The sequence below is a fragment of the Arabidopsis lyrata genome (assembly GCF_000004255.2).
Source record: "Arabidopsis lyrata subsp. lyrata unplaced genomic scaffold ARALYscaffold_1, whole genome shotgun sequence".
NCBI lineage: Eukaryota > Viridiplantae > Streptophyta > Magnoliopsida > Brassicales > Brassicaceae > Arabidopsis > Arabidopsis lyrata.
Window position 1 is genome coordinate 11,349,848 of NW_003302555.1, and position 25,044 is coordinate 11,374,891.

The window sequence follows — 25,044 nt, forward strand, 5'->3', positions numbered from 1 at the left end:
GATTTCGACAATTAAAATGAAGTCGTTTGTTTTGGTGACAGAATTAAATTGCATCTAGGGTTCTTCATATTTGGAGAAAAATCGATAGACGAGTGAATTTGGGTGCTAGGGTTCTGGAAAATTTGGGGAAAACAGATTTTGAGTGATTTTCATATTTAGCAAACAACGTCGTTTTTAAGTTGGGTTTATCGAGTCAAAGAAAAAACAATCGGATCTGGTCAAACGCGAAACAGTAATCGCGATTTAACGGTTTAATCGGGTTTAAAATTGGGATTATCTTATTTCAATTGGAGGTGTAGACATTTGGACCAAAAAAAAGTTCATGCTGTTTTGTAAAGAATAAATATAGTTTATGTCTATTTATGAAGGGTCGAAAAGTAGAGGTTGGAATCGTGAGAATGGAAATAGTACAGGTCGTAATAATGCGGCAACCCAAAAAAAACTACTTTCTTTAGTTTTGCCTTTACATTTTAATCTCATTTTTATCTGTGCGGAATCCACTCGCATATATATGAATGTTTCATAAATAATAAAAACGTTATATAAGAAAAGTCTATTGCATGTTACATTAAAAAAATGTTATATCAAAATTTGTCGTCCATCTTAAAGTTTTGGGAAAATCAGTATTACAGTATTTACAACAATACAAACGTAACCTATTGAAATTTGAATTCAACGAGAGATAAATAAAAACAGGAAATGAGAAATAAGAAATGGGAAAATTCATTGCATTCTAGAAATATTTTATGCATAGAAATCAACAAAATTGAATCCTAATTATTTCAATAAAAAGATAGGTTTCTTGAACCTTACGTTTCCATTTTTAAAGCCTCGTTTGCATTTATGAAATCTCTGTATTCAACTTTCAACAACCTAAAACAATCCCAACACATGTAAATAAAAAAATTCAATAGATGTGACTCAATCCCTGATCTCATTCATGAAAACGAATCCTCTGTAATAGTGTAATATACGTTGTAATTCCCATAAGCAAATTCAATATAAACCTACATTTTGACAAAAAAAAATTCAAAGTAAACATATATGACAAAAGTCAAACTTAAATTATTGTTCTCACTACAATTATTCTATAAATAGATCCTAATAGAGGCGTAAGACATATTACATAAAAACAAAAACAAAAACAAACACAATAATGAAAGAAGCACTTTCTGTTTTGTGTCTTGTACTTGTGGTTTCGGTTTTAGAAGCAGCAGTAACGAAACCAAAATTTGAAGACTTCATCGGATGCCTTCGCTATCGTACTAGTCCGGAGAATCCAATCACCGATGCCATCTCCATCGCCGATAACACCACCGCGTTCTTGTCCTCTTACGTATCCTACACGAAAAACAAAAGGTTCTTGAGCCCTAATTATAAAAAACTACTAGCCATAGTGGCCGCAAAACATGCATCTCATGTTCAGGCCACGGTAGTATGCGCAAAGTCCAATGGTATCCAGCTCCGTATACGAAGCGGCGGTCATGACTACGAAGGCCTTTCTTACATGTCGTCTGTGCCATTTGTTATTCTCGATATGTACAATCTGAGGTCTATTACTGTTGACGTGTCAAGCAAGAAAGCGTGGGTTCAAGCTGGTGCGACCTTGGGGGAGCTCTACACAAAGGTCAATGATGTAAGCCAAACACTAGCTTTCCCGGCTGGCGTTTGCGCTACAGTAGGAGCTGGTGGGCACATAAGTGGTGGAGGGTATGGAAATCTGATGAGAAAATACGGAATCACTGTGGATAATGTCATTGATGCTCAAATAGTTGATGTCAACGGCAAGCTCTTGAATCGACTTACCATGGGAGAAGATCTCTTTTGGGCGATTCGTGGCGGTGGCGGTGGGAGTTTCGGAGTTATCCTCTCTTGGAAAATCAACCTTGTCGAGGTTCCAAAGATCGTGACAGTATTTAAGGTTAACAAAACATTGGAACAAGGAGGCACTGATGTTCTTTACAAGTGGCAGCTTGTCGCTAGCAAATTCCCTGAAAGTCTTTTCGTGAGAGCAATGCCTCAGGTCGCAAATGGAACAAAACGCGGCGAGAGAACCATCGCTGTTGTATTCTATGCTCAGTTTTTGGGTCGAACCGATGAGCTAATGGCGATAATGAACCAAAACTGGCCTGAACTAGGGCTAAAACGTGAAGATTGTCAAGAAATGAGCTGGCTTAACTCGACGTTGTTTTGGGCAGATTATCCAGCCGGTACACCGACGAGCATTCTTCTAGATAGACCGTCGAGTCCAGGAGATTTTTTCAAGAGCAAATCGGATTACGTCAAAAAACCAATCCCTAAAGAAGGACTGGAGAAGCTTTGGAAGACAATGTTGAAATTCAACAATAATATTGTGTGGATGCAATTCAACCCATACGGTGGAGTGATGGACCGGATTCCTGCAACCGCCACAGCGTTTCCTCACCGGAAAGGTAACTTGTTCAAGATTCAATACTTTACGACATGGTTTAACGCAAACGCCACAGAGAGTAGCCTGAGTCAGATGAAGGAGCTTTACGAGGTTGCTGAACCGTACGTGTCAAGTAACCCTAGAGAGGCTTTCTTTAATTACAGAGATATCGATGTTGGAAGCAATCCGAGTGGTGAGACAAACGTTGATGAAGCTAAGATCTATGGATACAAGTATTTCTTGGGGAACTTGAAGAGATTGATGGATGTTAAAGCTAAGTATGATCCTGAGAATTTCTTCAAGAACGAACAGAGCATTCCTCCGGTTCGTGTAATGTAGTGATATTACTGTTTTATAAGATTTACTTATCAAGTTCAATAAGCTATGTGGGCAGGTGTATATAGCCTATATATTGTTCTATTATTGTCTCATTTGCATGATAATCTTTTTGTTATATTTATTCATTACTCAATAAAAAAAATTCATGAAATAAAAATTTCTTAAGCCTGCTCATCACTTCCTAAGACAATGCATGCCTCTTCTCCGCCGGCGTGGTTTTATATTCACACCCAGAAATTGTGCATTTTTAATCGAACTTTCGTTATGTTTTTCTACGAAATGCATTTCATTTTAAACAAACTCTATTTTTTTAGCTTCATAAATTTCATTTTTTTTTAATTAAGCAAAAAGGGAGAACATTGATCTAAATTTCTTAAGACTTATTCTAACCGTCTATTGATCTAAACACTATATACTGTATATAGATACATCTTTTATGTTGACAAACTCCACGAACATTGGAGAGGATATTTTACTCTAAATTTCTTAAGACTTATTGACAAACTCCACGATGGTTTTGAAAAACATCTAATTAAAACAAAACAAAAAATTATACAGTTATATACGTAAATAGGTTTAATTTCACACAAATACCCTTTATGTTTGCAAAGATATATGTGTTATTCTACCATTTTCACACAAATTAAAAAAAAAAAAAATTCAATTTTACTCTTTACTAATACACTAAAATAGTTTTTTTTTCTCTAATTAATAAGTTGAAATAAGTAGAATCTCAATTTTTATGAAACAAAAATAAAATCTTAAAACAACAACTTTTTTGAAACGAAGAAAGTATTATAATAAACACAATTTAATGGTGCATGCATTTTTATGATAATTTAATGTTGATAAAAAAAAGAATCGACGTTTCTGCTATAAGAAAAGTTAATTGTACGTTTAAATTAAAATAATAATAATGGGAAATCATTAGTATTCTACAACAGCGTAACCTTTTAAAATTTCAATTCAACGAGGTGGGACAAAGAAAACAAGGAATTGAAAGCGAAGAGAGGAAAATTCAGTGCATTCTATAAATATTCTTGGCATAAAAATCAACAAACTTAATCGCAATTATTTCAATTAATACTGCTAGATAGCTAGGTTTGTTCAAAATATGAATGAAGTCTCACCTTAGGTTTTCCATTTATATAATAATCTCGTTTCGACTTAGAAAATCTCTGTATTCAACTACCTAAAATGATAATGTGAAATAAAGAAGTTCAAGTGATGCGACTCAATCCCTGATCGCAATCATGTTCCCGTGTTATATACGTACGTTGTAATTTTCGTAAGCTTGTTCAAAATAAACACCTACATGGTGATGAAAAGTCAAAACCAAATTCAAAGTACACCTATTTGGAAAAAAATAGTCAAAATAGTCAAGTTTAACATTATTTTATCTCCATATACATATATATTGTTATTCTATAAATTATAATCCTAATAGAGGCATAAGACGAACAAAAACAAACAGCAAAATGAAAGAAGCATTTTACGTTTTGTATCTTGTTCTTTTGGTTTCGGGTTTAGAAGCATTAGTGACGAAACCTAATTCTGGAAACTTCATCGAATGCCTTCGCTACCGGATTAGTCCGGAGAATCCAATCACCGATGCCATCTTTACAGCCGATAACACCACCACCTTCTTGTCTTCTTACGTGTCATACACGAAAAACACGAGGTTTTCGAGCCCAAACTACAAAAAACTACTAGCAATCGTAGTGGCGAATGATGTAGCTCATGTTCAGGCAACGGTGGTCTGCGCAAAGTCCAATGGTATCCAGATACGTATCCGAAGCGGTGGTCATGACAACGAAGGCCTTTCTTACACGTCGTCTGTGCCATTTGTCATTCTTGATATGCACAATCTGAGGACTATTACTGTTGACGTGTCAAGCAAGAAAGCATGGGTTCAAGCTGGTGCGACCTTGGGAGAGCTCTACGTGAAGATCAATGAGGCAAGCCAAACGCTAGCATTCCCGGCTGGCATTTGCGCTACGGTAGGAGCAGGAGGACACATAAGCGGTGGAGGGTATGGAAATCTGATGAGAAAATTCGGAATCACAGTGGATCATGTCATTGATGCTCAATTAATTGATGTCAACGGCAAGCTCTTGAATCGATCTACCATGGGAGAAGATCTCTTTTGGGCGATTCGTGGTGGTGGTGGTGCAAGTTTCGGAGTTATCCTCTCTTGGAAAATCAAGCTCGTTGAGGTTCCAAAGATCTTGACAGTGTTTAAGGTTAACAAAACATTGGAACAAGGAGGCACTGATGTTCTCTACAAGTGGCAGCTTGTCGCTAACAAATTCCCTGATAGTCTTTTCTTGAGAGCAATGCCTCAGGTCGTAAATGGAACAAATCACGGCGAGAGAACCATCGCGATTGTATTCTGGGCTCAGTTCGTGGGTCGAACCGATGAGCTGATGGCTATAACGAAGCAGAGCTTTCCTGAATTAGGGCTAAAACGTGAAGATTGTCAAGAAATGAGTTGGCTTAACACGACGTTGTTTTGGGCCATGTTACCAGCGGGTACACCGAAGACCGTCCTTCTAGATAGACCTACGGATCCAGTATTCTTTAAGAGTAAATCGGATTACGTCAAAAAGCCAATCCCCAAAGAAGGATTGGAGAAGATTTGGAAGACAATGTTGAAATTCAACAATATTGTGTGGCTGCACTTCAACCCTTACGGTGGAATGATGGACCGGATTCCGTCAAACTCCACAGCGTTTCCTCACCGGAAAGGAAACTTGTTCAAGGTTCAATACTATACTACATGGTTGGACCCAAACGCCACAGAGAGTAACCTGAGTATGATGAAGGAGCTCTATGAGGTTGCAGAACCGTACGTGTCAAGTAACCCGAGAGAGGCCTTCTTTAATTACAGAGACATCGATATTGGAAGCAATCCAAGTGGTGAGACAAACGTGGACGAGGCTAAGATCTATGGATACAAGTATTTCTTGGGGAATTTGAAGAGATTGATGGATGTTAAAGCTAAGTATGATCCTGAGAATTTCTTCAAGAACGAGCAGAGTATTCCCCCTGTTAGAGTAATGCAGTAGTGTTACTCTTTTATCACATATATATATTTATCAAGACAAAACGTAATTTTTAGTAGGAAAATATTTCTATCTCTAACTTTGCAGAGAGAAAAAGTTCTACTATGTAGTGTCCTGTGTAAACTAATTTTCATTATTGTCCCATTTGCAGTAAGATCTCTTTGTTGTTTTAATGTTTTTACTCCATAAAAATTTCATGAAATCAAATTTCATTAAACATACTAGGTTAGATTTCTTTTACTTCTACTTATACAATGGCTTTCGAAGTTCTGAAAACCAGTTAAGTATAGCGACTAACCTGTCATGGACCATTAGAAATCAAAGATTGCAGTCAATAAATATATTGGGCCATAGAATACTAATGATTGGGCCGTAAGCTCAGCAAAGTAATAAACCAATCCGGAAGCGAACATAAATTAGTACCGGTTCAATCGTCCCGGTATATTGAATCGAACCAAAATGTGGCAAAACCTAATTTCTTTTTTTTTAAGAACGAAACGAGCACAGGCAACCGTAAGCATCATCGTCTCTTGAAAGGTGCTGTTCTAAATTGAGCTTAATCTTAAACTACTTCTGTTGTTGAGTTTCTTGCCCGTTGCGGAAAAATTGAGCTTAAACTACTTTGAAGAAACCTTGGTGATTTTTTTGGGGATGCCATCAATGGCGCAAGGAGAACATAAGAGCTTTGTACAAAACAGTAAACCGAACCCTAAATCTGCCTTCAGGTTAGTCTCTCACTTTCTTTTATTAACCATAGTTTCTGATATGATTCCCAGAAAAAATTTAAAAAGATTAGATTTTGCATAATGATTTGTGAATTTTGACTTACAACAGCATGAGACAAAAGATAGCAGAACATAGAAGGTCTCTTCCTATTGCTTCAGGTGCGAGTTATATATTTTGTTCTGTCTTTTTCCAATTTTTTTTTTGTGATATTTCCATGGCTAACTCTGTCGGTGATTGTTTTAAATCCAGTGGGGAAACGTTTGATTGAGGAGGTTCAAAAGAATGAAATACTGATTATCGTTGGTGAAACCGGTAGTGGCAAGACTACTCGTAAGTATGCTGCTTAATCTCAACTACACTTGTTGGCAAATTAAAGTGAATGTACCAAGTTTAATTGATGTTGATCATTTTTGTTTTTTTTTTCCACATGAAGAATTGCCTCAGTTCCTATACAATGCTGGATTCTGTCGAGAGGGAAAGATGATAGGGATAACACAGCCGAGGCGTATTGCTGCTGTCACTGTTGCTAAAAGGGTAGCTGAGGAATGTGAGGTTGAGTTAGGCCAAAGGGTTGGTTATTCCATTAGGTTTGATGATACTACTTCTAGTTCGACAAGGTTGAAATACATGACAGATGGATTATTGCTGAGGTAAACAAAACCACTACTTATATTGTATGTAGCCTAGTTTTATGAACTGTGAAAATCTATTGCTGATCTCTGTTTCTAACAAACATAAAAAAAAAACCTTTTGTCGAAATCCGCAGAGAAGCGCTGTTGGATCCGCATCTTTCTAGATATTCAGTCATTATTGTCGATGAAGCCCATGACAGGAGTGTTCATACTGATGTTCTGCTGGCCTTGCTGAAAAAAATACAGCGGGCTCGGTCAAAGCCTGTTGGTGAGAAAACTGAGTTTGGTAATGTAGCATCACAAGTACAGACTAAAACAAGGGATTCGAATGGTCCTCAGCAGAATGGTGTATTAAAAGGGTGTCAAGGCAGAAAATTATCTCCGTTGAAGCTGATCATTATGTCTGCCAGTTTGGATGCACGTGTTTTCTCTGAGTATTTCGGTGGTGCCAAAGCTGTTCATGTGCAGGGGCGACAATTTCCGGTTGACATTCTTTACACTGTTCATCCTGAATCAGATTATGTAGATGCCGCCTTGGTCACCATATTTCAGGTTATTGATTTTGTGACCTAAACAAGTCTCCTGCCTCTACCAGCATTTGTGGAATGGATATGTGAATGTTCTAGTAAAGTAACTCTGCGTCTGATTTTTTAATTTAATTCTTTTAGATTCATTTTGAGGAGAAGCCAGGTGACATACTTGTTTTCCTCACTGGGCAAGATGAAATCGAATCTGTTGAGAGACTTGTCCAAGAAAGACTTCAGAATATACCTGAAGACAAACGAAAGCTACTGCCACTTGCTATCTTTTCTGCTCTTCCATCAGAGCAGCAAATGAAAGTTTTTTCCCCAGCTCCGACTGGTTTTCGTAAGGTTAGAGAAGTTTAGCTATCATTTGCTTATTTTGGAGATTTGGTTGTCAACTGTGTTGAGATGATAATAAACCAGTGTGAGTTATTTTATTGGCACATTTTAGGTTATTTTGGCCACAAATATAGCGGAGACATCGATTACAATTCCTGGAATAAGATATGTTATAGACCCTGGGTTTGTTAAGGCACGAAGCTATGATCCAAGCAAAGGCATGGAGTCACTTGATGTTGTTCCAGCATCGAAAGCACAGACGCTTCAAAGAAGGTACCATGTTCTACATTCATTAATTCTTTCCATTCAAGATGGTTTGGTTGTTTGCAAAAGTTAGAGTTTTACCTGCATTTATATTTGCTTTCTGGTTTTTCTTTGGCTTTCAATTTAGTGGACGCGCAGGACGTGAGGGTCCTGGGAAGTCCTTTCGTCTTTATCCGGAGAGGGAATTTGAAAAACTGGAAGATTCAACTAAACCAGAGATCAAGAGATGCAATCTCTCAAATATCATTTTGCAGCTGAAGGCTCTGGGAATTGATGATATAGTTGGATTTGATTTTATAGATAAACCTTCAAGGTACCTCCTTTTGTTGTGGATATCTCTGTCATTCTCCTATACTGAGAATATCGATGATTTGGTGCTATAACTAAAGTCTTTTAAGGAAGTTGACTCTCATAGCTGAAGCATGTATTCTGTAATGTTTTTTTCATAAACTCTTTGTTGATCTAGATTGGCATCTGATGTTAAACAGGGGTGCGATTATAAAAGCATTGGCAGAGTTGCACTCGCTTGGTGCCTTGGCGGATGATGGTAAACTAGAGAATCCCGCTGGCTACCAAATGTCACGGCTCCCACTGGAACCTGTATACTCCAAAGCTCTAATTTTGGCCAATCAATTCAACTGTCTAGAGGAAATGCTGATCACTGTTGCCGTTCTCAGTGTGGAGTCCATATTTTATGATCCACGTGAGAAGAGAGAAGAGGTGAGTATACCAAACGACCAGGATATATTCACATTTTCCTTTATATTAACAGTTGATTAAACCAGCCATTTTTATCCTTTGTTTCGCCAGGCAAGAACCTCAAGAAACCACTTTGCTAGCGTTGAAGGGGATCACCTAACTTATCTTAGTGTTTATCGGGAGTCAGATGAGTTCTTGGAAAAGAGAAAAGCAGCCGGTAGTGGAAACAATATTGATAAAATTATGAAAAAATGGTGTAAGGAGAACTATGTGAATAGCCGTTCCTTGAAGCATGCTCGTGACATATATAGGTTGGCCATGCCTTCTTCGTTGATAATTACAGTTGATTGTTATGCCTTATGATGAATTATTATATTCACACAAAGGATTGTTGCAGGCAAATTCGTGAACATGTTGAACAGATAGGTTTTAATGTGTCTTCATGCGGAAATGACATGCTTGGGTTTCGTAGATGTCTTGCTGCATCATTTTTCCTTAAAGCAGCACAGAGACAATTGGACGGTACATACAGGTTGGTTCCGTTCTTGGCTCACTTATTGTCTTCACATGTAAATACGCCTATTATGCTCTGCTCTTTTGCTCACAACAAAACTTCCATTGTCATCTAATTACTTGACAGGGCTTTGGAAAGTGGTGAGGTTGTCCACATCCACCCAACTTCTGTTTTATTCCGTACGAAACCAGAATGTGTTATCTTCAACGAGCTCATGCAAACCAGCAAGAAGTACATCAAGAACCTCACAAGAATTGATTCCTTATGGTTGTCTGAGTTGGCTCCTCATCATTTCAAAACGGCCGAGTGAATTTTGCTTATAACAAGGTAAAACACAACCGATATCTCTCATCAGTTTTTGAACTTGGCATAGAGAGAAGATTTACATCTTTATCCCCACGTTTTTAGAGATTACAAGTTGCAGACTAAAAGCTTCTGATGAACAGGAAAGCAAAATTTCTGGTTCTTTTTGTAATTATCATTTCTCTTTCTGAATGCAGATATAACTGTTTCTATTCTGATAAAGATAGAACATGGATACCACTGGAGACTGATGCTAAACATTTAGAGGAAACTCGTTCGTTTGAAAGAAGATGACTGTGGCTGAGCCAGCATTAATTTACAAGGAAACAAGACGACTAAGTTTAATCTATGCTCTTTTATGGAGCTGGAGACACCTAACATTTCAGGTTTATTATTGTATCTTGTAATAGATTTATACCTTTTTTGGCTTTCGCCTGCACTTGACTCATCTTGAAAGTCAAAAGAATGTGCTCTCCATGTTCCTCCGCTATACATCTGTCTCTCCATCTTTAGCAACCAAATTTAATTTTACATTCAATCATTTAAAATAAAGTGTTTGTCTTATAATATGTCAAAATACAAACATTCCAACTCTGAGCACAGTTATTCTCAGATATATTCTTCAATACCAGTCAGATTTAGTCAAATTATTAATGCTTTGTGAGTACTTGTAACCTCAAAGTCTAATGCAGCACATATACCTTTTGTCACAACGTGAAGGTCTCAACTGTTTGTTATCAACAACCAACAGAGGCAAGCACGAACATGGGAACATGTAGTATCTATAAACCAACCTTCTCTTCTTGTTTGGTTGAGAAACTAATTAACACATAGAAAATTCAAAAAAATGGGGAACTCGTTCACATGCATATCTCACGAGCAAGAACAACGTCCCAAGAAATCCTCCGGCGGAGGAAGAAGTAACTCCGGGAAATACAAATACGTGCGTCGTCTGTCGCTGATGCCTTCATTTAGAAGGCGGACGCTACTTCCTTCGCTCTCCTGCTCTGGATCATCATCCACTACGTCGTCCAAGAAAGGCGGGATCAAAGCAAAGACGAAGAAGATAAGAGAGAGACATCATCATCATCAAGACCACGAAAAAGACTCTCATATAATTCAGGAGCAAACACTAGCAGCCACTAATCTCCTCTTCAACCAAACCCCTCGTAGCAGCAACTCTGTTGTTCCTCCTAGTTTCAGACGCTCCACCTCCGTTGTCTATCCCTCGGCTCAGCCATCGGGTACCAGCTCAGGACCTGTTTTAGCGGTCCAGACTCCTAAGAAGTCAAACGCGGGATTCGTAAGAAGCTCTAGCTCTAGACAAAGGTCCAGTACCGATCCCTTGATCAAGCCTAACCAGCTCGTTGACAAGGCAAGCACTTGGCTTAAAACTAATGATTTAGCCTAACCATACGTTAAGATTGTGGTGACATGTATGTGTATGTATGTGTAACAGGAGCTAAATAAGGTGGAAGGTTCGGAGACGAAGCGGTTCGTGCTGGTTCATGGTGGTGGATTCGGAGCATGGTGTTGGTACAAAACCATAACGCTCTTAGAGAAACATGGTTTCCAAGTCGATGCTGTTGACTTGACCGGTTCAGGTGTGAGCTCTATTGACACCAACAACATCACCAGCCTTGCTCACTACTCCAAGCCTCTCCTCCACTTCTTTGAATCCCTTAAACCCACCGAGAAGGTTCACAATTAAATCTTAGAAACCAGTCTTTATTTTTACTAGTGCTAATTAATGATGAAAATTACAACATTCAGTGTGGATCATGTTAATTTAAGACCATAATTAATTAATAACAGGTGATATTGGTGGGGCATGATTTTGGAGGAGCTTGTATGTCTTATGCTATGGAAATGTTCCCTACTAAGATCGCCAAAGCTGTCTTTATCTCTGCTGCTATGTTGGCTAATGGCCAGAGCACTCTTGATCTCTTTAATCAACAGGTACTTTTTAATCAGGTGGATAGCTTAATTTTCGTATTTATCATGTAAAAATAGCGTGTTGTGTAAATATTTTTTTTAATATCATGCTAATTGCAAAAATGATACATAAAATCAACTTTTCATCTATTTGCAAAATAAGTATCAAAATTAAGTTACATAGTGCATTTAACTTTTCATTGAGATAAAAAGAATCTCTTATGCTCACAAATTCCTTTTTAACTGTATTAATTTGATTTATGTAATTCTTTCAGGTGGGGTCAAATGATCTGATGCAACAAGCACAGATCTTTCTGTACGCCAACGGCAAAAAGAATCCTCCAACTGCCGTTGATTTCGACAGATCTTTGCTTAGAGACTTTCTCTTCAATCAAAGCCCTCCAAAGGTAATTTGAACCGAACCAATCAAATCTTATACCGGTGCACTTCGATTTGATTACTGAACCGACATTTTTTTGTATTATAGGACCTCGCATTGGCCTCGGTATCCATTAGACCGATCCCGTTCGCACCGGTCAGCGAAAAAGTTCACTTGTCGGAGAAAAACTACGGTTCTATCCGACGGTTCTACATCAAAACCATGGAGGATTACGCTGTACCGGTTCTTCTCCAGGAAGCAATGATCAAATTAAACCCACCGGAACAAGTTTTTCAGCTCAAAGGCTCCGATCACGCACCGTTCTTCTCTCGGCCTCAATCCTTGAACCGAATCCTCGTCGAGATATCTCAAATACCGTTCAAGAAATCATCCTAAGGTTATTGTTTTGCACCAAAAAAAAAATGTTAAAAAACGTTATTGAATTTTTTGTAAACCGGATGCAATTATACCAAACCGGTTATAGGATTCCTTTACCTTATAGAGATTGTTTTTTGAGATTGCTGAGTACCAATTTGGGGCCTTGCTCTTAACTTTTTACTATTATTTAATTTTGTCATTTAGGTTTGATATATTTGGCTAATAACATACTAATAACCTATAATCATTTTTAATTATTGGGTTAACCAGCAGTAATTTACCAAAAAATCAATGATAAGCAACTATGGTTTAGTAATGTTTTTGTTTGAAATACTCGACAACTTTTTGTTATCGAGTATCAACGTTTTGTTGGAGTTAGATTATTTGTTTTTTTATTTTTGCAAAAATCATTGAATTTTTGGTAATATATAGGTTAACCAGCAATAATTTAAAAACTATTTAATTTTGTCATTTAGGTTTGATATATTTGGCTAATAACATACTAATAACCTATAATCATTTTTAATTATTGGGTCAACCAGTAGTAATTTATCAAAAATTCAATGATAAGCAACTACGGTTTAGTAATGTTTTTGTTTGAAATATCCGCTGGTTTAATAATGTTTTTGTTTGAAATACTCGACAACGTTTTGTTATCGAGTATCAACGTTTTGTTGGAGTTAGATTATTTGTTTTTTTACAAAAATCGGATCTCGAACCCTGACACCTCACTCGTTTACACAATTCATTACACATGAACAGGGAAATTTGGGACGTTCGAGACCCAATTTTTGCAATAAAAATTTACAATTTTAATTCCAACAAACACAACAACGTCGTTTTAAGCTACGCCATCAAACACGTGTCAGTTGACTCAGCAACCGTAACGATTGACTAGCATTGGTTAATTACGACTCCGAAAAAAACACTAAATATAAAGTTTGAGTATGATATTCAAATTTTTTTACGGTTTAGGTTGGAATTAATTCAATATATTTGTTCAGGTATGAAAACACATTTTGCAAATTGTACGAGTGTGAAAATACCCTTTTTCCGAGAGAGAATAAGGTGTTTTCTAAAGATAATTAGAATTGTCGTTTTTTCATTTTTTTTTAACCAACCAACAACAAGTTAAAGGCAACAAATTACACAAAACTAATAAATTACACAAGTCTTGTGTTAAAGTAACAAAGCTTTCTCATTTTTACAAATCACACAAATACACAGTAAAATAAATAAAAGTAAAAATAAAAATAAATTACACAAGTCTTGTGTGCCAAGCGCAATACCTATATAAAACACTCTCTCTATCACTCTTTTTTTATTCTTCTTTGGGTGCACAAAAAACTAACAAAACTCTCTTTTTTTCACAAATGGCATCAAAAATTACCCTAATGCTTAAGGGAAGAAAGCTTCAGACATTTACAATGTCATAAGTTATGGATCACAAATTTATGGCAAGATCAAAGAAGTTTTCAAGAACAAAGAAGCAAGAGATCAAGAGTCCACAAGAGTCAAAGATATTACTCTTCTTGTGAAGAAGAGTGATGAAGATAATCAACTCAAACAACCAACACTCCAAGAAATGATGACTCAACGTGTTATGTATAGTTTTGTTTTATTTCTTAAGTATTTTTTGGTAAAATTTCTTACTTTTTCTTCCACAAACTTATATCTTTGTGTAATTGATTTAAACTATATATTTTTCTACCAATTTTTATTAGTTTTTTCTTACAAAAATTTGGTAAAAACTTGGTTCTTTTTTTTGGTTAAAAGTCTATATCTACCATAATCTTATATTTTAGTGTAATTTTAATAATTTTCTTAAATTTATTTTGGCAAAAATTCACTTATACAAAAAATTTTTAATCTTTTGCACAGGTTTTACTCATGGCCCCTCTCCCTTACTGTCTCTCTCTTTCTTTCAAGTCCAAGCTCTTCCTCCTCAACTAGTCACTCCTTACGTGGTTGCCCAATGGCTCAAGAGGGAGCTAAATGTTGATGGGCTTGGATCCAACTAAGCTACAACATCACGTTTTGTTAATATTGTTTTTGCTATAACTTAAAGAACTTTATATTATTAATGTAAGGAGTGAACTTTTACCTTTAAAGTTGAATGATGTGTTTATGTTTATGTCATGACTGAAAATTTGGTGTTAATTAATTTTTTGTTTACTTTTGATTCAAATTAGTAAGTTGAGGGAGAAAGAAAACACACATAGTAGAAATCAATAATAATAATAATATTAATGAATGCTTTAAAATTGAAAAAAGATAATCAAATAATAATAATAACAATAACCAGTAGGTGTAGTTATGTAGCTAGTAGTAGTAGTGAAGAGAGAATATAGTCTTGATTTGGCACAACTTTCTAATAGTAAAAGACAAAAAATATATGAGCTATCTTACAAACCTTTTTCTTTACACACACTTTTGATACTATAATACCCATTATAAAAAAAAAAAGCATGAAATAGATTTATTAAATGATAAGTAGCATGAAAGAGATGCGTTAAATGATTTGAACGAGTAAAATATTTTTTTGTACTTTGTTAATATGCGTAAAAAGCTACCTACATTCGTATGACTTGGGAACTTTATTAAAAGATAATTTATAATTTGGTAATTGTGGAAATAATTTAATTTGGTGCGTAAAACCATGAAAGGCTTAATTAGGTGGAAAATAATGGATGGGGAAAATGCGATTTGAGGATATAGAAGTTGGGCAACGGAGATTTTATGTCTAGTTGGATATAGCTTTACATTTTGCACCACTGGACTCTAGCCCTCTTATTTTTTACTTTGAAATGTTCATGGTGCATATATATATATGTATTAAATATAAATAAACTTCTTTTTTTAATGTTTTTTTTTTTATATGTCAGTCGTAAGGAAAAAAAAAAACATAATGTATTCAAGCTGATAATTTGGTCTTAGACTGAGATATTGATCAAGTTGATTACGTTTTCCTTTCTGTGGTAAGGATCTTTTGGGAACATATAGTCTTCTCTATTTGTTGCAAGTACATATAGTCGTCTTCTATTTGGTTGTTATTTTCAATCAAGGAGAGCAACACAACTCAAAAACAAAGGAGTGTTGTTGGAGGTATTAGACAAAGCTGACGCAGACGGCAGACCATAATACCACCAGCAGTATCATCATCAACACAAGTCAGAACCAACAAGATCTAACCTATGGGATTCCCTTTCCGTTACTGGCTGGTCTTATAGACCGTGGACAATTTCAATTCAGGAGCAATAAGCGATACATCAGGTCCTATACTTGCATGAACTTGAGAGGAGATCTCATGTACAATACAAAGCAAAGAAATTCAACAAAGAAGTGTCTTTCTCAACTGTAACCTAGAGATAGAGCTACCAACTTTCAGGTTCCAATGAAACGGATCATAACTAAGATATTCTCATCGCTATATGATCATAGCTCCACCAGTGTCTCAGACTCTCTCAGTTACATATACTAAAAGCAAAAGGACAAGCAAGGAAGATTATTTTTGTAGTTGTTTGAGGTCTTTCTGAATCAAATAGACATATCCTACATAATATCAGAGGTTCACAATGCTATAGATAATGTCTCGACTTTGCAAGGGGGCTATCTGGTGCAATGCTGATAAGAGTAAGGTCAAACAGGACGATATGCAGAGACTTCTTCTTATAAGAAGATTGATGATACAAGCAAACCAAACCATCCATTAATCATATATATTCATATCATTAATGTTTGTATTGAAACATGATCTCAACTCAAAATCTGATGAAAATGAAAAATAACAATGATCTCTATCATAGCTGTTATTCAAAAATCTATAATGGGGGTGTAAAGTTGATTCCCCAGTAATTCAATATTTCAGAGCATCTCAAGGCAAGAAAGGGACTAGTAATTATTATGTCTTGCGAGAGAACAAGACACTAACCGCTACAGAGATGGTGATAATGGAAACAGGAACAAGCCAATACTGCTTTGTCAAGTCAACAAGCTTTTGAACAGAGTCTGTTGGCTGCTCCTTCTTGTAGATCTTAAGCTCAGGTATTTCCGGTAAAGAAGATTCGTCTAGCTCGCCAATAAAATACTTCTCCATGAGTTCCCTAGCATCTTTACTATGCCCTGCGTCTTCAAAATCATCCGTTGCATCTTTGCCTTCAACAACATCATCACATTTACTTGGATTAGAGTAGAGACAACAACAGATCAGTCATTAAAGCAAAGATGGGCAAGAGGAAGAAGAAGCTATTACCGGTGACAGCAAGAAGCACATCATCTCCTCCGGGATGCTCATCCATATACGAGGTTACGTCATAGACCTGCAAGTGTTCATCAATGTTTAGAGATGACTGAATTGGACCAAGATTGAGAAGTCAACACATTACCAACAAAAATAAGAAGAAGATTCTGATTAGCTCAATCTAACAACATATAAACAGCAACTACAAGATTCTTCATTAGATTCTAGAGTCAATAAGAGACAGATATGGTTTCCGAAAGCGAAGGACCCCTTCAAGATTCGAATTGAAATTAGAAGAAAGAAAAGATTGAGAAAAAGAGTAGACCTTGCCGTCGATGACGACCCAGCAGTCATCTTGCTTGTTGTGAGTTGCGACTTCTTCCATTGAATAAAGCTTTGTGAGAGTCGGCATCTTCTTCTGTAACAGAGCGAATGGTCTTTCGATTTTTCTCTTTTTTGGGGGTTTTAGGTTTGGTCGACCACGCAAAGATGAGAAGACTAGAGGAGAAAGATATGAGCTAGAACCCTGCCAGCAACGACGTCGTTTTAACTTAATTATTTATAATTTCTTAATTCCTTTTTGAAAAATTAGCAAAAATGGATAACAAATCTAGTAGCAGAGGGAGATACTTTGTTGAAAAAGTTGACCAATTTTTTGAGTTTTATATATTCTCATAGATTACTGAGAAATGCCTTGTAACAACTAATTATACAGAAGATTTATTTATCATCATTTATCATTTACATCTTCGTACAATTGTTTTAACTAGATTAGAAAATTCTCAACTTGTACTCCAGATGTTAAGCCATATGGTAAAAAAGTTTACAAGCATAACAACTTAGGTGACTTAAGAATATAGCCAAGCCAATTGAAGTCAATATGGCAAAACCTCTTTCCAAGTCTAGTTTGTTACCTACCCTCTTTGATTTTGAGTTTTACTTTTCCGGATGGCAATAAACTAGGAGCTGACCATCTTCACTTGCTATGCATATATTTCTCGAGTCATCTGTACTTATGCATGAAACTCTTTGACCTAACAAAATCCAAAAACAATAATAACTTTTGAGAATCGGCTTACCTTATTTTGGATATGAACAGATATAGATAAGACTTGAAATTAATGTTTACCTTTGAAATCATGAAGAGAACCGAGTTTAGCGCCAGTGGACAAGTCCCACATATACACAAGTCCATCAAGTGTGCCTGCTACTCCATGACCAGATATTGTACCGGCAACATCAGCCCTGTAGTAAACCACAGATCCATAGCCAAATGAACCATGCCTTTAGAAATGTTAACCCTTTACTTCTCATATAATTCCCAAAGCAAAACTACTTTTCTCGGAACATGGAGAAACCAGAGGAGCCTAAGAAGGAAATTATCCATGTAAAGAAAGAGATCTGTGATAATACCTCGGATCCAACTGATTTCCCAATATGAGTTGGTTTTTCACAAGGAGAGCCAGTCTCCAACATCTAGCTGGACTTTCTACACGGTCACATTTAGCATCGGATTCAAGATCAGTAGAGACTAAAAGCCAAATAGCAGTGTCTTTGACTTCAGCTGGAACCAATGTTTTGTTGTTGATCCCTTTTGAGAACCATAGTTTTGTTGCAGCTAAAATCATGTCAACGTGATCCTCGATTGTAGAATGACTATGTACAGGGTGCCATGCAAACAAGCTGGTTGGAATGAACTCAAAGATCAAATTGCTGGGAGATACAAATCTTGATACTAGGCTTCGTTTTGAGATATCCCTAAATCGATAATAAACTAAGTCAGCAGGCCGAAACCATGGAGACAGGAAGAAAAAGAAAGAGCAAAGTTGGCTGATCCTCATCATTCCCTAGCAGGAATAGTGTTCTGTAATTGAACAAAAAGATGGGAAGAGAAAAACTTCAAAGATAGAGGGAGAGAGAGAGAGGGAGCAAAATACCATATTGTAAATTCTCCAATACCATTATGCCCGATTACGAGATGAGGACATTTTGGGATCTTCTTCAGTTCCATGATGCATGATGATATGCAAGGATTTGCGAGTATAACAGATTCTTCGGTAGAACCACTGCAAATAAAGGATACGAGAACATTAGCAAAAATTCCAATGATGATCCAACCTACAGCTCCACATAGAAGAAGGATCTGACAACTATTTTAAGAGAAGAGCAATGAACTCTGATGAGAGTACCTCCAATGCGAGTTCATAGCCCAGACAATAAGGTTTCCACTTTTGACAGCTGCAATGAGATTGTTAGGATCGCACACCACCACGCACTGCACACTGTCATCTGCTTGAAGTTTTGTCACAAGAGAAACATGACCAGTTTTCACCTGGACAATCCTCACTGCATTCTCCTCAAAACAGGCTGACGTACAAATCAAACACGAGCAATCAGTTTCCCTCTTCCTGCAAGAAAGAGAAAAGAATAATCTCTTAGCTGATATCTTTATTATGTATCCCTGTACCATATGAAACAATAAAGAGTCCGAACCTGCAATAAGGTGTTTTGATGTTGCCAATTAAAATAAGATGCAGCCCGTCTGGAGTGAAGTGCAAATTAGATATCTCGAGTGTTCTCTGACGAAATGTAACAACTAACAACTATTAGATAACTAATGAGGAAAAACAAGTTTAATAGAAGAAATTAGGAAAAAATTCAATGAATTTACATTTCCACCAGATTTGTCATCCACAATGGGGAGTATGGCAGGAGTGTGACCAATGATAGAGGGGAATCCTTTGCTTGGTGCTTTAGCTGACATCTTGTACATAAACAGGGTTCTAACTCTATCTTCTGTAGCAAAGCTCAACACGCAAATATAGATTTCATTCCCAGCAGACTTGAGTAATACTGATGAAACAGGCATGGGATGAAAGTAGCAGCCAAGCAGCTCAACAGTTTTTCCCATCTCATTGTTGATCTTTACATCTCTGTTGATCTCTAAATTTGAGCTAGCTGGAAATTCCTGCACAGAGGTTCTTTTCTCGCTAGTATTTTCCTTACACTGAGACTTTGTAGAAGGTGGTTCAGAGACTTGGATGCCCAATGCCTCACCAATATTGGCTTGACAATCCTCAAATTTTGAAGCTGGAAATGAGGATGATGATATACTTGCATTTCCAAAAGCATGAGCTGACCTCATATCTTGTGGTACCACACACGCCTCATTGCTTTTTACAGTGGTGAATGTGTTGTTATTCACGTTCACCAACTCAGGACCCTGGTATTGTTCTGTTACATGACCGCTTCCATCGCCCAGAGGATTCGTTCTATCTGATACAGAGTTGGTAGACACGGTCGGCTGAAGCTCCAAGATACGTGGGGGATTAATAGGAGACATACTCCTTATGGGATCATCTTCTCCAGTATTTCTGCAACTGTTTTTACTTTCATAGGACGAATTTCTGTTTCTTCGATGTTGATTGGTCGAGACTCTTTTTCTGCTATACACTTTATGTTTTTCTTTTTTAATTGAACAAGCTTCAGTTGTGTTGACCAGAAAACCATTACCTGCAGGCAATTAGACTCATGCTTATATACACAGTAGTCAGATATTCATGCAAAGCTTCTGAGGGTGGAGGCAAATGGTGATATTTATAGATTTAGCGTACTACCTTCAGTAGAACATAATGTGCTCTTTGGTTCCTTGTTTTCTGAGTGGTGTTCTTTTTGCAACAAGTTTCCTTCTGCTGCACAGAGTTCCTTAGATTCTTGGGATAAAATCATGTTAGCTGAACTGGTGCAGTGTGGTATTGACATGGACTTCTTCACATATGCTTCTTGATTATTCTCTTCCATAATAGTACTAGCATCATGTGAAGATGGGTTTATGATCGCAATAGTCTCCAAAGCAGAAACTGATAGATCATTTACTATTGCAACATGTTTCTCGGCTATGTGCATTTTAGGAAGGACTGCTGGATAGACTTCCTTGGAAGAAGAGATGATATGACCACTCCCAGGACCAACCAAGTGAGACTCATCAAAACTGTCAGGGGCAATGGATACATTTCTTGCAAAATCCTGATCGGAATCTGGAGCAACAACTTGCATATTCTCATCATCTCCACTAGATTCTCTTATCGCCAGTGACACAGCTGCAAATTTAGAAGAGGAATTATGGACTATGGAATAAGGGAATACTTCAAGAATCACAGCTTTTGGGAAAAAATACTGCAATTTCAAATCTGAACTATATTCAGGCCTTTCCTAGGGGTTAACTATACCAGTTCCTGACGCATCATTAAGTTGGCTCGTTTTGCAGTTGTCTGACATATCATTTCTTGGGGGCTTCTTGCTTGAGGCCTTCTTGAGCAGTGGAATTGCTTGAGGAAGTAGTAATGACATCATTGATTTGGCAGTTTCCTGATCAACTGAATCAGAATCACTATTTTTAGAAGTCAGATTCAAAGTAGAGTCAGCTAAATCCTCCGCATTTAGTTCAGCTATAAGCCCTTCACCAACTACCATGTTAGCAAGTGTCAATTCTTCCTTTTTCATGCAACTTGTATCATCATCTATTTTTGGAGCAGGACTTATGGTGTTATCTGCAAGAATTGGACAAAAAGGAGTCCATGAAAAGATGCAGCCATGATGATTACAATCTTCTTACTGCTAGATGCTGACATCCTGGTATTAAACAAGTAAAAATGAAAAGCTAATACCTTGCAGGAAATCCAAGGTATCAGGTGCACAAAAACTGGAACCAGTCATATTTGGGCTCTCATTAAGAAAATTATCATCGTTGGGTTTGTTTTCCTTTTCTTGCAACCCATGAAGCTGAAAAATTTAAGACACTTCTTGTTAAAAACAACTTTCCTGGAGAAAAAAAACTTCACCAGTCTACTACGCTAAAATAACGAAAGATAATTCGAGAAAAGCATACTAGAAGTTCTTTATGGAATACCTCTGCAGAAAATTTGGATAATGGCTTTGATTTACAGATATCAGGAAGCCGGTTTGTTTCTTGAATAGGGATGACAACTTTCACTTGTGGTGGCTTTTCTGATGGTTGAGATGAATATTCGTTTGTAGCATGACTAGAATCCAATTGCTCTGGTGGTGCAACTTGCAGGCCAACTGTCTCCACTTCTCCATTTACTGAACTGATTGACACTGGTGCTGAATTTAAAATCTCGCCACCAGATAATGAGTCTTGGAATCTTGGCTTTTTATGGCCACTTTTAACTACTGAATTGTGGTATGTTATTCCAGGTTTTCTGCTTCTCTTCTTTCTAGCCACTGGCATGTCCAGATAACATAATAAATTTGGATTTGCACACATGACTGGCCTTTCATCATTGACCGGGATTTGAGAGGCCCTACTGCTGGGACTAGATTCTACCATTCCATGGGAATTGGTCACAAGTTCCCGGAGCAACCTCTGAACCAACGGGTTTTTGAAGCCAAAAAACTGTAGCAAAAAAATAAAATCATAGTCATCTTAAACCGAAGTAATTAATTAACCCGATCACAGTGGTACGATAAACTACAAACCAGGTGATAGTTCTAGTGACCAACACCGAAGGGAAGCAAAACATTTGAAAACATTCTTAGTTAAAGTAGTATGCTCAACTTGTCTGGCGGGTATAAATTAAGAGCATAATGACAAGTGATAGTACTATGGTTTTGCCTATGAATCAACTCAGAATTGAGAAGTCAGAAATGCAAGGATAATAAATTAAGCGCATAATGACAAAAGACAGGCTGTTTTGAATAGTAGAAGGGGACAAGAGGCCTCCTTATCAGAAAGAACAAAAGGTATGATCAAAGCTTATAGATCCCCAAATCTTAACTGTATCTTTTTAATCTGTTTAAAAGAGCACTACTTATACTATAATGTTCCATGACTTAAACAAAATGCAGATTAAATAATCGTGCCTATAAAACTCACAAGTATACAGATAGTGATCATGTGGCCAGCAAGTGTTATTCAAAAGATTCGCCAAATCATCTCAATAATATGCAAGAACATTCTTGGAAAGGCAATGACGCATGTTTGATTTTGATACATCTATTATATCGTAGATTAGAATTGGTTGTAAAAGTAACATGCAAGATGGTCTAAAGAAGGATAAACTGAGATGTGTACCTCCATGCCGCCCATCTTACATGTAAATCGTTTTCCATGCCATATTTTTAAGTGGGAGAAGCCCGTCTTCTGGAACTTTCCCCATGCAATATCCGGGGTCTGCCCCGTCCAGGATTCATCCAAGTATCTAATCTGCAACAATAGAGTAAGACTTTGCTGCATTCTAAAAAAAATATGCACAATCTTCTAAAATTTATATGGAATAAGCAACACACCAGAAATAAAGGTCCTTTGGCACCTTCTTCAATCTCCATGTAATATGTGTTTCCATTGTGAGCTCGAACAGCTTTGTAGCCTACAGGATAAGGGAAACGATCTTTGCCCTGATGAAAAAGAAAAAGAAGGTAAGTATTTATAGAAATTCTGCAGACAGTACACCCATATGCATAAGTTGTACCAAAAGATCTAGTGTTGTTCAGGAACTGAGAACACTCAAAATACAAGTTTCGTTTTCTTCATTGAACCCAATCCACATCCTCAGCTTAAGGATCTAGTCTCTACTCTCTATCCTATGCAGTATCACAGGTCGTAAATTAAAATCAAAATTCTTCAAAATTAGCGATCATCGTTAAATCCACTGTTCATCGGTCCTGAGATTGAAAAATGTACACTAAAGCTACACTATACGTATCGCGATTCATTGTATCACAGACATATAACCGCCATCGAAAATCCTCAACATGGATCAAATCACACTAATCGAAGTCAATCAAATTCTATATTTCTTCTCAATTTTCTATGGAATTAGATAAGTAACACAGAAATTGAAAGCTAACAAGAGCTATCGAGCGACGGATACAGGATAGAGAGCAGAGAAAACCAACCCTAGATGAACTCCAGTACTTCTTGTCCCATGAGCCGGTATAGAGAGCTCCGACGGAGACGATTTCTAGGTCATCAGACTTTCTATCTTCAGATACGACTCTTGGACTCGCCATTGAAAGTCTGGAAAACACGAGATCGCAGCACCGGAGAAAAAAATCGCGACGCCGGAGAGCAAATGCGAGGGAGAGATAGAGAGAGAGAGAGATAGAGAGGGATTATGCTTTACGGCTTTTAACTGAGTCGCGGGAAATAAAATGATTCCCTCCATAACTCTATATCAAACTTCAAAGGCCGAATCTTAAACGGCATATTAAAAGACTCACTTAATGGGCTTTTGGGCTTATACAAACATTAACAGGCTTAACCACTTTGAAGGGGTGTATTTGATGCTTAACCATTTTGAAGGGGTGTATTTGAGTTAATCATTTTAATCAATTTGATGTATTGGATTAATCATGTTAACAAAGTTTACTATAGAGCTTAAATGGTGAAAAAAATTCTCAATTGTTTTGTTTTAATGTTGACATCGCATTTTTTTTAATACCATAAAGCTGAGACTTTATACAACGATACAAGAACCCTAATTAAAACATAGTGGAAAAGTCAACTTATATAACTTGATACGTCTTAAAAAAAAAATGATACGTCCAAACAAAATTGAAACAAGTCTCATTTTTAAGTTCAAAAAATGCGTTTCTTATTTCCATGTCTCGAGGAAATGACTTGTCCGAACAAAACTAAAAACAAAGAGTCATAATCTAGTTTTGGTATGATTCATGGAGTAACCTGGGTTATCTCATGGAGAAGCTTGGGGAACGGGGCTGTATTGACCTGGGGATTCCTTTATCAAGTACAGTAAAGGAAGTGCTGACTATGACCCGCAGAAGGAACCATCGACAAAATATCCTTAATCTGGTGGAAGAAGAAATTCGAAAACAAAGGTTAAATCAGAGAACAATGGACCGTGATATAGCATTGTGGAATGGGAAAAATGGCTGCTTTCGTAAGAAGTTTATAACAGGAGAAACATGGTCGTTGCTACGTATTGCTAAGCCACCGATGGAGGGACATAAGGAGATATGGTTCTCTTACGCAACTCCTAAATATGCATTTCTTACTTGGCTGGTGTTGAAAAACAGAATCTCAACGGGGGAAAGAATGGTGAAATAGAATAGTAATGTGAATCCAAGTTGTGTTTTTTGTAATGTACAGATGGAGACAAGGGAACACCTATTCTTTACATGTCATTACTCCAAACAGATTTGGAGGACTTTGGCAAAGGGGATCCTCTTAAACAGATTCTCGGAGTGTTGGAGTGAGATATTGAAGATCCTAGCAGAAAACGTACTTGACAAAACAAAGAGCTTCTTGCTAAGGT

At 37.0% G+C, this 25,044-nt stretch overlaps 7 protein-coding genes across 7 annotated transcripts; 5 read left to right on the forward strand and 2 right to left on the reverse strand.

Annotated features, from left to right (window-relative positions):
• The first annotated feature begins 1,136 nt into the window (after positions 1–1,136).
• Positions 1,137–2,848, forward strand: LOC9326725 (berberine bridge enzyme-like 4). The gene has a single exon (XM_002890617.2). It carries the CDS (start codon positions 1,157–1,159, stop codon positions 2,747–2,749), a length of 1,593 nt encoding a protein of 530 aa, XP_002890663.1. The 5' UTR covers positions 1,137–1,156; the 3' UTR covers positions 2,750–2,848.
• Positions 2,849–4,200: 1,352 nt separating this feature from the next.
• On the forward strand, positions 4,201–6,211 carry LOC9326726 (berberine bridge enzyme-like 3). Its single transcript, XM_021012916.1, has one exon. The coding sequence runs from the start codon at positions 4,228–4,230 to the stop codon at positions 5,815–5,817; it is 1,590 nt and encodes a 529-aa protein (XP_020868575.1). The 5' UTR covers positions 4,201–4,227; the 3' UTR covers positions 5,818–6,211.
• Positions 6,212–6,330: 119 nt separating this feature from the next.
• LOC110224941 (pre-mRNA-splicing factor ATP-dependent RNA helicase DEAH10) lies at positions 6,331–10,367 on the forward strand. Its single transcript, XM_021012914.1, has 13 exons — positions 6,331–6,539; positions 6,649–6,698; positions 6,790–6,870; positions 6,974–7,190; positions 7,307–7,724; positions 7,841–8,044; positions 8,148–8,308; positions 8,427–8,612; positions 8,788–9,019; positions 9,110–9,309; positions 9,396–9,530; positions 9,639–9,839; positions 10,013–10,367. Exons 1-12 carry the CDS (start codon positions 6,466–6,468, stop codon positions 9,820–9,822), a joined length of 2,142 nt encoding a protein of 713 aa, XP_020868573.1. The 5' UTR covers positions 6,331–6,465; the 3' UTR covers positions 9,823–9,839; positions 10,013–10,367.
• Positions 10,368–10,456: 89 nt separating this feature from the next.
• Positions 10,457–12,761, forward strand: LOC9326727 (putative methylesterase 13, chloroplastic). Its single transcript, XM_002890619.2, has 5 exons — positions 10,457–11,190; positions 11,275–11,514; positions 11,631–11,774; positions 12,026–12,157; positions 12,238–12,761. The coding sequence occupies exons 1-5, from the start codon at positions 10,663–10,665 to the stop codon at positions 12,523–12,525; spliced, it is 1,332 nt and encodes a 443-aa protein (XP_002890665.1). The 5' UTR covers positions 10,457–10,662; the 3' UTR covers positions 12,526–12,761.
• A 1,047-nt stretch (positions 12,762–13,808) lies between these two features.
• On the forward strand, positions 13,809–14,646 carry LOC110225293. The gene is given in 3 exon segments (XM_021014666.1): positions 13,809–13,992; positions 13,995–14,275; positions 14,313–14,646. Coding segments are annotated over 3 exon segments (543 nt in total). The 5' UTR covers positions 13,809–13,946; the 3' UTR covers positions 14,529–14,646.
• A 1,545-nt stretch (positions 14,647–16,191) lies between these two features.
• Positions 16,192–17,264, reverse strand: LOC9326728 (cytochrome b5). Its single transcript, XM_021012925.1, has 3 exons — positions 17,073–17,264; positions 16,760–16,826; positions 16,192–16,662 (listed from the first exon to the last, which is right to left on the reverse strand). The coding sequence occupies exons 1-3, from the start codon at positions 17,157–17,159 to the stop codon at positions 16,409–16,411; spliced, it is 408 nt and encodes a 135-aa protein (XP_020868584.1). The 5' UTR covers positions 17,160–17,264; the 3' UTR covers positions 16,192–16,408.
• A 177-nt stretch (positions 17,265–17,441) lies between these two features.
• Positions 17,442–23,934, reverse strand: LOC9329468. The gene is made up of 14 exons (XM_021012913.1): positions 23,666–23,934; positions 23,057–23,164; positions 22,842–22,973; positions 21,657–22,163; positions 21,415–21,529; positions 20,977–21,297; positions 20,365–20,847; positions 19,419–20,260; positions 19,241–19,326; positions 18,937–19,155; positions 18,685–18,813; positions 18,161–18,505; positions 17,877–17,992; positions 17,442–17,781 (listed from the first exon to the last, which is right to left on the reverse strand). The coding sequence occupies exons 1-14, from the start codon at positions 23,777–23,779 to the stop codon at positions 17,684–17,686; spliced, it is 3,615 nt and encodes a 1,204-aa protein (XP_020868572.1). The 5' UTR covers positions 23,780–23,934; the 3' UTR covers positions 17,442–17,683.
• Positions 23,935–25,044: the final 1,110 nt, after the last annotated feature.